Source organism: Vulpes lagopus, chromosome 15, assembly GCF_018345385.1.
Source record: "Vulpes lagopus strain Blue_001 chromosome 15, ASM1834538v1, whole genome shotgun sequence".
Lineage (NCBI taxonomy): Eukaryota > Metazoa > Chordata > Mammalia > Carnivora > Canidae > Vulpes > Vulpes lagopus.
In genome coordinates, this window is record NC_054838.1 from 34,299,376 (window position 1) to 34,312,492 (window position 13,117).

At 37.2% G+C, this 13,117-nt stretch overlaps 1 protein-coding gene across 20 annotated transcripts in view; it reads right to left on the reverse strand.

Annotated features, from left to right (window-relative positions):
* The window catches only part of DLG2 (discs large MAGUK scaffold protein 2), a 1,981,735-nt gene that overhangs the window by 388,050 nt on the left and 1,580,568 nt on the right, over positions 1-13,117 (reverse strand). For all 20 annotated transcript variants that reach the window (XM_041730223.1, XM_041730222.1, XM_041730221.1 and 17 more), the window contains one exon: positions 5,415-5,483. In XM_041730223.1, coding sequence (XP_041586157.1) covers positions 5,415-5,483 — 69 coding nt within the window. The remainder of the gene's footprint in view (positions 1-5,414; positions 5,484-13,117) is intronic.

Sequence of the window (13,117 nt, forward strand, 5' to 3'; positions counted from 1 at the left end):
TATTCCCACTTATTTCCTGTCAAGTAAATAGCAGCTAGATGAAAAATATATAAACAGAAAGACTTTTAAAGTACATTCATTTGAAAAATATCCTAAGTAGTTGCTTTTCATGAGAGCATTAGGAAGGGAAGTTTTGAGATAATGAAATTTCCAATTTCAGCTGATTGCCTCCACTCAGTGGTATAACACCTTAATGGGAATCCTGCTAAAGACCCATTGGCCTACACAGAGTGAAAAATGACTTTCCCACTATGTGCTCAGTAACAATGATTGTATGACACATTATTTCTCTGTTGACCAGCTGGGCACACTTAGCATAGCATCAAATTTAGTGTTTTGAGCCTTGTAGAGAATTACTGAGGTATCCCCTTCTAAACATTCCAGCAATGCAAAATTATTTCTACCTCCAGTATTTTATTTTATATACAGAAATGTTTTATATCTATATAAATAAAATTATACACATATACACACATATACATACATACATAATGGCAAGTGTTCAATGAGGGTCTCCAATGTGGGTCTTCAAACTAATTTAGGCTATAAAAGTTTTATTTTCTCAGAACACTTAGACTAAGTATATATTCTGCTAGAAGGTACTGAGGGTCTAATATGTACCTGCTACTTCTGCAGAAAGCTAGTGAGTCTTGTGCTATCCTCCTTCCTGGCTAAGGCGGAAACTCATGCTTACAGAGGGGGAGATCCTGTTTAAGATTAACAACAGATGGCAGAGGGGCCAGGATTCAAAACCAATTCTTTGATTTCAGAGTCAGTTTTCTTCCATGACTGCTGGGAACACAATATTTTTCATAGTGCATGATTTGCTAAGTATAAGACAAAATGCTTTATATCTGTTAAAACAATGGAGCATAGCTGAGAATACCATTTTTGATTTTAGAAAAGGAGTCACTCTTGTATTTTGTTCTCAGCACAGAATTAGAATTGCTGATTGTGATTATCACAGAGGTCATTGCACTTAAGTGGAAAACAATGCAAAAGACTAAAAAAATATTTATTGGGAAACTGCTAATAAGGTTCTGTGAGTAGGAAGAAAAGATTTGGAAATAGCTTTAGAAGAAAATGCCATTATTTAGACTAGTTGGAGGAAATCTTCTCTATGTTCATGATAACTATGTGGAATAACGGCCATTCTGTGTGCTAAGTGAAGTCTTCGTAAGGAACAAGAAAGGTGAAGTAGAGACCAGTGGACAGCTCAGTCCCCATACTCTCACATCTACCATAAATACCTCAGTTACCTACCAGGTACATGGATTTCTAAATCCACGCCAGATGGTGGGTTATTATCACTGTTTAATGATTCCTACAGTCAGTTCTAGTTCTTTATCATTTTTAAAATGGAAGTCCCAGGAAGTTCTTCACTCTATCCAACCTATCCTGATGCAGTTTATGAGTGGTGTGACCAGTGCTCTCCATTCAATAAAGCCTTTTCATGCTGTACTGTTTTACAGCAGAGTTGAATTTGATTTCAAATCCAAACTGTGCTACTTTCTCGGTAGGGGTCCTTGGGAAAATTAATTAACCTCTCTGAGAATCAAGATTGAGAAAAATGGATGCCTATTTCATATAACTATTTTAGAAATAAAATTAGAGAAGATAGATAGATGGATTAGGAGAGAGAAAGAGAATGAGAACACACCAGGTACCTAATAACCACTTGATAAATGTTAGTTTCTTTTCTCTTCCCTTGATGGAACATCTACGAATTTGAACTATTTTTATTGCCAACAAGTTGCACATTTTGAATGTAATCTCATCATTAATGATGAGCTCCTTTCTTCATATTATAGAATCCTAACCCTGTCAATGTTTTCTTGATAGAATGCTGTCCCATTCCATTGTTACCTCTGGATGTTCTTTCCTTGCCCAGTCCACATGTCCGATTTAACATGCAGAATTCAAAACTGATCACAGTGCTTTGGAGAATGTAATGAGTAAGTTTTATGGAATATTTTTTTCTAAACTATGGCACTTTCCAGAAAGAGGAAACGGCAGGGGTGGTATGGATGGTGCAGTCACAAGGCCACACACACTTGCACTGCAGGTGCCCACTGATGTGCATTCTCAAGTGCAACTGGAGAATGTTCACAGGTTGGGGAGACTATTTCCTCTTGTGTTTATGTAGTAGCGTCTTTGTCTTAAATGTTCTGAGATATATATCCCAGAAACGTGAGAGCATTTCTTATTCTGGTCCTATATTATTCCCTTTGGAGCTGAGGGTATACTGATAAATAGAAAAGACTGACACTATTCTTTATTGTGTTTAATGAGTATTTAAGTATAATCTTTGAAATTAAAATACTTTCACATATAAAAACTCAGCAATGAAGCAAACTCAATGATTTGGATTGCTTCCACAAATGATTATTACCTTTGTATATAGGAATATGTCTCTCCAAAGTACAGTAATGACACTAATCCCTGTTTTAATGAATCCTTATTTAACATGAAGGTAAAGGGATGTCTGAGTAGCTCAGCGGTTGAGCATCTGCCTTTGGCTCAGGGCGTGATCCCAGAGTCCCAGGATCGAGGCCCATATGGGGCTCCCTGCATGGAACCTGCTTCTCCCTCTGCCTGTGTCTCTGCCTCTCTCTCTCTCTCTCTCTCTCTCTCTCTGTGTCTCTCATGAATAAATAAATAAATGATTAAATCTTTAAAAAATATGAACATAAAACTCTACTACCTGATAAATTAAGTGTATGTTATGTATAACAACAGCAATGAACATTTTACTATATTATAGTAAACACATATAATGCCAATGCTATTATAAAAAATAATATAACTTTAATTCTTGAGAAAAAAACTCTGTAAGGAAATATTAAGTATGTACATTTTACAGATGATGAAATTGAGGCATATAAAAGCAAAAAAGAGAAAAAAAACACACACAAAAAAGGAGCAACTTCCTGTCACACGGCTAGTAAGTTCCTGAGCCCAGATTTACTCAGGGAGTCTAACTACAATTTAGAATCTAGACCACCGGGATCCCTGGGTGGCGCAGCGGTTTGGCGCCTGCCTTTGGCCCAGGGCGCGATCCTGGGGACCCGGGATCGAGTCCCACGTCGGGCTCCCGGTGCATGGAGCCTGCTTCTCCCTCTGCCTGTGCCTCTGCCTCTCTCTCTCTCCCTCTCTCTCTCTCTGTGACTGTCATAAATAAATAAAAAAAATAAAAAAAATAAAAAAAAAAAGAGGAGAATCTAGACCACCTGAAATATTACTACAGAACCAAATGCTGTGAAATATTGATTGAGAACTTGCGATGCCTTTTTTTTTTTTTTAATGGACAAATGTTACGATGAAGATACTGTCTTGTTGAGGAAAAAGTTACTTAATTCTCCAGAGCTAAATTCATATTTAGCCTATTGCTTCTATCTCTCTGTTTTTGTTTGTTTACTAGAGGAACTAAAGTGGTTTGATGTCCTTTGCCATCACAAATGGAGGAGGAGGGCTACCAGGGGAAGGACGAGTCCTTTTGGGGGGAATGCAGGGCCCGTGGAGAAGCCACATTGTTTTTGCTCACTTTCTTATGGTTTGCGGGACATGCAAGGGTTTTCCTTAGCTGAGGACAAGAAAGGGAACTGCATGAAAAGTATTTATGTATTTATGCTCTTCCACAAAGCAAAGACTAACATCTCTCCCCTAGGTGGGTGTCCATTTAGCCATGGAGTTTGCTGCCTTGCCCTGTTGCTACTCAGGTTAGAAAAGAACCATGGGGAGAGAAGACAAGAAGGTCAGCCAAGGAGAAAAGAGGTAAGGACTGTGTTTGGTAAGCTCCACGTAAGGGGGAAGAAAGATGGCTGCTGCTCAGCCTGCAAGCCTCTGGTGTGAAGCTGCTGAGGAGAGATGAGAAATGGGGATTCTGGGGATGGGAGGGATTGCTGTGGTTCAGGCAGTGGTGAGTGAATGGCAAGGCATAGTGTGCTATTGCTAAGGGTTCTGTGGGAGAAACAGCTGAGTCTCCCAGGGGACCACTTGTCTAGAGGAGCTGTGAGAGTTTCCTAACATCATTGGTGCATGTTTGGTTATCCATCCATTCAGGCTACATCACCAGAGATAACCAAGGGAAAGGGAACAGCCACAGTAGAATGGTAAAGAAATGCCACTCCCTGTTTCCTTTTTTTTTTTTTTTTTTCTTCTTGCCTCAATACTACCAGAGGAGAAATCTAAGAGAAAGGACCACCTAGAGAGGTAGTATGAGAGAGAAAGCAGACCATAACCCTGTCAACTCCAGAACACTATGGCAGAACCCAAGCCCTAAGTATGTTAAAAGGAGGGACAGAAGTATGAATAAAACATAACATTTTAAAATAGAAAGGACTAATAAATAATAAAGTTAGAGATTTAAATTGAAATGCCATTAAGGAAGCCTACTCATCATTGAGAAATAGAGTTGAAACAAAGTTGGTAACAGATATTGGAGAAGTAAAATGATTTAATTTTTATACATTAATCAATTAAATATTCTCAATTAAACCAGCTATAATTATACAACAAGTGCGGGGGAAATATTAACCCCCAGCCCCTTCAGCTTTTATCTGATTAGGGAATTCAGACTACAAAATACTAAGTCCTCTAAATGTAAGCCTTCACAGCTAACATCTCCATTCTATTTTTTTTAAGATTCATTTATTTATTTTAGAGAGAGGGAGAAAGCAAGAGAAGAGTGTGAGCAGGGGGAGGGGCAGAGGGAGAGAGAGAATCTACAAAAGACTCCCCGCTGAACACAGAGCCTGACACAGGGCTTGATCTCACATCCCTGAGACCATGACCTGAACTGAAATCAAGAGTTAGACACATAACCTACTGAGCCACTCAGACGCTCCCAGCATCTCCATTCTTATCTCCTGCTCACCATCTCACATACCCCTAGGCCAATCTATGAATCACTTAGTGGCCTTATGACACCTCATGCTTGCTCATGTGTTCATGTTTTTGCACATGTCCTTTCTTCTGCTCAGAATACCCTTCCTTCCAGTGTCTGTCAGGTAAATATCCATAGGTGTTTCAGTTCTCAGCTTGAGAATTATGTCTTCTCTGAAACCATCCTGACCTGTTTCCACCTCCTTCTCTGATGCCCATTCTCAGCCAGGTGTCCTTCCTGGATCTTTCATTAATTGCTTACATGTACTTCTTTTGTGATTCTTACACTGGATGCAAATATGTGTCTGTATTTCTGCCACTCCTAATAGACAATGAGCCCTCTGAAGGGAAAGAAGAGATCTTAAACAGAGTACCTAGCACAGTACTTGGCATATAACATAAGCTTTATAGATATTTGCTAACAGAAGGGAGGAAGAAAGGAAAGGAAGGAAGAAAGAAAATTTCTTTATGTCCTGGTGAAGAGGCTGAGGTTTAGTTTAATAGAAGACTCCATATCATTCATATCTTACCCTTCCAGGGAGATGGCCCGTTGGAGAGTCACTGAAGGCTGGCGGGTTGCAGTGCTGTGTTGAGAATGACTGCAACAAAAGAAAGAACAAACAAACACATATCACTTATTTAAAATGTCTTTGTATATTCTTATCAGTCCTATTGTTGAGAAAAGGACTAATCTTGAAAGAAATACAGTAGAGATTAAATGCTCCTTGGTGATAACTAGAATTGTCCACCAAAATCTGGTACTCTCCAGATAAGGGGTTAATATTTCCTTATAATTTGATTTCAATATGTCTTATTCAAAAGTACCTTGAAATGACAGAAACACATGAAAAGAAAAATATTTGGAAGAGGTAATTTTCATAATTTCATTATGATGCAGTATATTACTTTTTAAATGAAGAACATTCTTAGGACAAATTTTTAAACAGTGAATTTGAATACTGGAGAAGTATTTAATTAGTATAAGATTTCATAATAATTTATACTTGTATCACTTACTTATACAATTAACAATTCAGCTATTGGGTGAAAACAAAACCTTGAAAAATGAGGCTTCTGGTTGCATACCAACCTTAGAATTTAATGTAAATCCATATTTTGGATTTTGCATTGTAATAAGACTTTTATAGACAAGCAGTTTTATAGACATTTTATAGACAAGCAGTTGCAATAAAAATTATAATGCTTGTCATTCAGTGAGCACTCATATTTCCTGAATTCCTTTTCTAAGTTTATTTGTTTACTTCTCTTAATCCTATGAGGTATGCACTGTCCCATTAATAGGTGAAGAAACAAAGGTATGGAGAGATTTGGAAACTTATTCAAAGTTAGGTGGTAAATACCTGTGCTTGAGATAACATCTAAACTGTCTGATTCTAGAGCCATTATTCTTAATCATCATGTTATATCATTCCCCAAATGGTCACAATTTTTCAGATTCATAAGAATGTGTTTTGTAATGTCAAAATACTCTTAAAGTAGAGATAGAGGTTCATCTGAGATATGTACAACAGCAATCCAATAGCAAAAAGTAATGCTTCGTAGATTTCCTATGTGTTAAAATGTATGCTAACATGTGTTTCAGTGTGTAATTTTAGTTTGTAGTATTGATTTAATATCTTAGTTGTAATGTTAGTTACATACATATATATAGGGTATGAAGGTATATATACCCAAATGTGTGAATAAAGAGAAACCTGAGTCAAATGTTTGCAGACATTAGACACCCTCACACAGCTCCACAATTTCTCAGCACATACTTCTGAAAACACTAACACTGTCACAGAGAGCCAAGCTGTAGGCTCCAGATTTTCATCCAGAACTTCAGTCATTATGGACAAGAAGTGGTATCTCTCTGGGATAGTATTTAGTTGTCATGGATGATATTTTTCTGAGGTTGAAGGAGCAGAATTGGGCACTATAGTTAAAAACTAGAGAATGTTCTTCAAGTTAAGGACTGTGCCCTATGTTTTCTGGCATCCTTTATTGTGTTGAGCACTATGCATGTTCCCTGAACATGTTTTGATTGACAGTTGAAAAGCAGCATAGCATTTAGGAGCCGGACCATATAGCCAGATGCCTGAATTAAAATCCCAGCTCCACCACATGGATCAATGTGACCTTGCTCAAGTTATCAACAGCTCTTTGCATATCAATTTCTTACCTTTGAGATCAGGACAGTGTTTTCTTCCTGGGATTGTTATAAGGATTCAGTGAATACAATGTTTAGAAAAGTGTCTGTTACATGGCAAAAGCTACGTAAGTGTTTGTTAAATAAACTAATATGATTAAACAGAATATCTATTTTAGCATATTTAGCACTAAATAAGAATAATTACTCAGATTACTTCTTTTGGTTATATAGTCAGTGCTACAAGGTGTGTATTTGCAAGTCTAACATAAATTTGGTGATCAATATCAAATTAAAATATATTTTATATTGTAAAAATATACAATTAATGAAAACACACACATATATATTCCATTTAATATATTTTCAAATAATATAAGTACTATAAAATACATATATATCAATTTCACCACAATCTTATGGGTACTAACATTATAACTTAAAAAATTGATAATAGATATAAAATGATACTTCAGATTTATGAGTATTTCTTTATTAGTGAAAACAACCATTTTTTTCTATTTGCTTATTTGTTATTTGTGTTTCTTTTGTTTAAACTATTCAATCCTTTCATTTGCTGTATATATTATACTGGTTTAGAAAGTACCAACAGTCCTTTTTGGGTAAAGATCAATGATGCTTGCTAACCAAGATTAATGAGTAACTCGAATTCCTGATAGCTTCCTCACCATTAGCCCAGCCCATATAATTAAAATAAAGAAATATTCAGTAATCTCTTTTAACTTATCACTCCCTTAAACTAATTACTTTATTATTCTCCCCTGTATTATTCCAGTAACGTCCCACTTAAAGTTTTAGTGACATTTAAATTAAATGTGGCTGATACCTTGAAGTGCTCACAGAATTTGACCCCACACATGCAAAGTCAGCCAGTTTCTTCTAGTGTGTAAATTTTGAACTGACAGAGCTTTTTACAATATGTAATTACTCTTTTACTCTTCTAAGACATATATAGTGAATTATTTGATACTAAAGACCGACAGACACAAGGGAATTTCTATTTTTCCCTGATAGTAATGTGTAAGCAGGACCTGAGGGGATGATACTTGCAGTGGGTATTAGGAGCTACCAAATGGTGATAATAACTGGTATTTTTAAAAACACCAAACATCTTCCCCTTGGGACCAAGCAGCTTCCATGCATTCCATATTATTGGCTACACAGACAGTGTGTTGCTAGTTCTACCATGACTAACAAATTATAGGTAACCACTGCCTGGCCCTTTCAGCTCCTCAGGCTGAGGCCAGCCAGATGGAATTCTGAGAACTGCAGTAAGAAGAATCATGGGAGAAATGTACAGCTAAAACTTAAAGCTTTTAACATTGCAGAGCTTAGTGCTCAGAATATATTTGTATTAAAAAAAAAAACCAATCTTAACAAATGGCCATCATTCTCCTGCTATCATTTTTCTAGACACTGTGAAACATCTATTTTGTAAAGCATTCTATGATGTGCTTCCTTCACCACCCCAGGGCAATTGACATACTGTTTTGTGCACCATTCCATCTTTTCCACACATTCAAAATAGCACCCAGGATTGAGAATCATCACCATTTATTTATATGCCTATTTTTCCCCCGCTAAGTTATGCATGTTATCACAGCAAGGATTAAGGCTTATCCATTTGTACATTCTCAGCTCAGGGCTGACCCACAGAATGAATATGCTTCATAAATGCTTTTTTGAATGATGAAAACCATAGGTTGAGCTCCATCTATCTTTAAGACCCCATGCCCTGTCTCTTTCAAACTTTGTAACAACATGAGAGCTAGTCATTATGCCCATTTTTGAAGGATATTAAAGACCAAGGTCTCCCAGCTAGAGTAGGTAGCAAAAGGAGAACCCATGTTTGCTAGCTCTAAAGTACTTGCTCCTCTGAGACAAATCATGCTGCCTTATAGAAAGGTGAAAGTAAAGCTCTGTGATTAGTTCAGATAGAGGATCTAACACGTTTGGTTAGGAAATGCTGAATTTCACTGAATATCACTGATAGTTTTGTTTTGTTTTTTAAAGATTTTATTCATTTATTCATGACACTCACACACACACACACACACACACACACACACACACAGAGAGAGAGAGAGAGAGAGAGAGAGAGAGAGAGAGAGAGAGGCAGAGATACAGGCAGAGAGAGAAGCAGGCTCCTTGCAGGGATCCTGATGCCGGACTCGATCCCAGGACCCCAGGATCACACCTTGAGCCAAAGGCAGACACTCAATCACTGAGCCAGCCAGGTGCCTCAATCACTAACAGTTTTGTTTTGTTTTTCATAAAATAGCAACCACTATTTTCACCATATATGTTCAACTTGTGTGTCAGTGGCTTTAGAAGATCATTTTTTTATGGAGACAATTTAAAAGCGGGACTTCTCTGTCCTATTCACACCACTTTATTAGTGAGCCCTGGACATTTATGAGCATTCGAGTGACAGTAAATGGCGGGTGAATAGGAGAGAAGGCTCAGCAGCATGTTACAGCACTGATGCTGGATAAATACTGTCATATGGTAGAAAACCTATGGTACCGCTCTGTACTTAGGCAGCTTGGCTAACGTGGCAACTCAAGCAACTGTGGAGGTAAATCTTACCAAGACTTTTTAAGATTTAAAGAGAGGTAACATCCCTATCACCTTTCTAAAAATCATGCTGACATTGAATAAAATTGAGCCAGAGAACAGTAGAATCTCTTTTCCAGGAATTCTCTGATTTTCCAAGTAAAAGACTCTGGTTATTGCCGAAGAAAATGACATTTGAATGGTACCAAAAGATGCAATCTTATTGCTGAGTGAAATTAAAATTTTGTTAAACATCTGAATTGAAACTGTTTTATTACACATGCAACAAAAAGGACCTAGATGGTGGTGATAAATGGCTTTTTAATTTTCTTCAACCCTAAAGCAATAAGAGACAGGATAATTTGTCTTTCCAAAATGTTGTAGCTTTAAAGCTATGTCATTTTATGGAGAATACAAAAAGGTTTTGGAGTATTTTATTAACAAACTGATAATAAACTTACTTAATATGCCTTGTAAAGTCCTGTCCAACTAAAATACCTCCTGATAAACTGTGTGGAGGTTCCTCAAAGAGTTAAAAATAGAACTGCCCTACAACCGAGCAATTGTATTGCTGGGGATTTACCCCAAAGATATAGATGCAGTGAAATGCCGGAACACCTGCACCCCAATGTTTATAGCAGCAATGTCCACAATAGCCAGACTGTGGAAAGAGCCTCAGTGTCCAACGAAAGATGAATGGATAAAGAAGATGTGGTCTATGTATACAATGGAATATTACTCAGCCATTAGAAATGACAAATACCCACCATTTGCTTCAATGTGGATAGAACTGGAGGGTATTATGCTGAGTGAAATAAGTCAATTGGAGAAGGACAAACATTATATGGTCTCATTCATTTGGGGAATATAAAAAATAGTGAAAAGCATTAAAGGGGAAAGGAGAGAAAAAGAGTGGGAAATATCAGTGAGGATGATAGGACACGAGAGACTCCTAACTCTAGGAAACGAACAAGGGGTAGTGGAAAGGGAGGTGGGCGGGGGGTTGGGGTGACCGGGTGACGGGCACTGAGTGGGGCACTTGACGGGATGAGCACTGGGTGATATGCTATATGTTGGCAAACTGAACTCCAATAAAAAGTAAATAAAATAAAATACCTCCTGATGTGTTTTCAATATTGTTTCATTCTTCACCCAGATTTCTGAAGAATTTTTATCTGTCCTTGTCATTTTTAACTCTTCATATTTTCTTGAGTACCTGTATCTATCACTTATCTGATCTATCTTAATATTTCTCTTTTTCTACTTTCCCTGTCTTCATATCCATGCATTAAGTTGCCATTATTCTTAAAAAGAAGAGTATGTGTCTTCTTGGGTATCCAACCAGTACCTCAAATGTAACACAACCAAAACACATTACCTTCCTACATGAAGCTGGATATCTCTCCTGTTGCTTCATTATATAATTATATACAATTCATATGTATATGTATATACATACATACACATACACATGATTTGTATATATACATATATGTACAATTCATATACATGAATTGTCTTGTATAATTATTTATATCTCTGGTTACGTCTAACTAATGTTTATTGGGAACTTACTATGTACCCAGGTATCATGTTAGGTGCTTGGGATGGCTCTTTGATTCCTTAACAGTATACTACTCAATAAATACCTGATAATAAAGCTGGTAAAATCAAATAAACCATTTGGGCCCTTTGGTATAGATAATGTTTTTCAATAAATCTCTGGGTATATTTGATAGATAAACCATCTAAGTTGGATCTAGAAGGATGTATACATATTTTAAATGGTGTAAAAGGGAAAAGACTGGGGATCCCATGGTGGCTTAGTGGTTTAGCGCCTGCCTTTGGCCCAAAGCGTGATCCTGGAGACCCGAGATCGAGTCCCACATCAGGCTCCCGGCATGGAGCCTGCTTCTCCCTCTGCCTGTGTCTCTGCCTCTCTCTCTCTCTCTCTCTCTCTCTCTCTCTGTCTTTTATGAATGAATAAATACATTTTAAAAATCTTTAAAAAAAGGGAAAAGACTATCTGAGGAGCTAGAAGAGTATGATCAAAATCATGGAGGGTCAAAAGTATGTGTTGTGCTCTGGAAACCTTGAGGGTTTGGCTTGGTGGGAGCAGAACAGCCAGGAACAAGGTCAGAAAGCTGACTTGGAGTGAGTCAAGAGAGACAATGAATACCACGTCAAGAGGTCTGGACTTTATCTTGATGGCAGTGGTGAGTCTCCAAAGTTTGGGATCAATACAGCAATAACTGTGATCCAAAAGAATAAACCTAAAAATACTGTGAACAGCAGAAGGAGTCTACAGGCAGGGAGATAAATAGAAATTGTCATAAGAAAGAAATTAATAAATGTCTTAATTTGGACAATGGCAGTAGGAATATAATTGAGTTTGATTTTTATATAGGCTTAGCTTAATGTGCCTATTACACATGTGGGAAATATGATCTACCGGGGAACAGCTATACCTATTGAAAGGTTCTTTCTATTGGTGTAATACTAATACATCCACAGTAGCCACTGAAGAACATATTCTTGCATCTTCTACTCTTTCTTTTTAAAAAAATTTTAAAAATATTTTATTTATTTATGAGAGAGAGAGAGAAAGAGAGGAGAGGCAGAGACACAAGCAAGCTCCATGCAGGGAGTCTGATGTAGGACTCCACCCAGGAACTCCAGGATCATGCCCTAGGCCAAAGGCAAGCACTAAACCACTGAGCCACCCAGGGATTTCCTCTTCTACTCTTTCTAATAAACATTCCTAACACTTCTGGTTATTATTAGATGGTTTTAATATTCCCAGCTATCTTTCTCTACATACTTTTATGTTTTCCTTTTTTCATTTTATTATTTATATTTTTTAAAGATTTATTTATTTTACAGAGAGAGAAAACATGAGCGGGGGTGGGGGTGGGGAGAGAAAGCAAACTCCCCACTGAGCATAAAGCCTAACACAAGACTTGCTTGATCTCAAACCTGAGCTCATGACCTGAGCTGAAATCAAGAGTGGGATGCTTAACCAATTGAGCCAGCAGGTGCCCCTCTCTCCCTTCCTCATTCTTCTCCCCTCTCCTTCCTTCCTTTTTTTTTTTTTTTCTTAAGATTTTATTTTTAGTAATCTCTACACCCGGTGTGGGACTTGAATCCATAACCCTAAGATCAAGAGTCACATACTCTACAGACTGAGTCAGCGAGACACCCCATTTTTCTTCTTATTTTTACTTAAATTGTAGAACCTAGAAATGAATTCAGAGATCCAGATATGTTCAGACCAGGGCTGAGTTCCACTAGATGCTGACTTTGTCTCACCTGCATTCCATACTCCTTCCAGAGGAGCCCAAGATAACATTAATTTTAAAGTTTGAATTTTAAATTATATTGTTAAGTTTAGGGTCAAACTAATGTCTCATATATTTTTGACATAAAATGATTTGAAATCAATCTAACACATAATTGTAAATTGGGTTTTTGGATATTCAACATAGTTAATTGTCAATTTTAATGGTA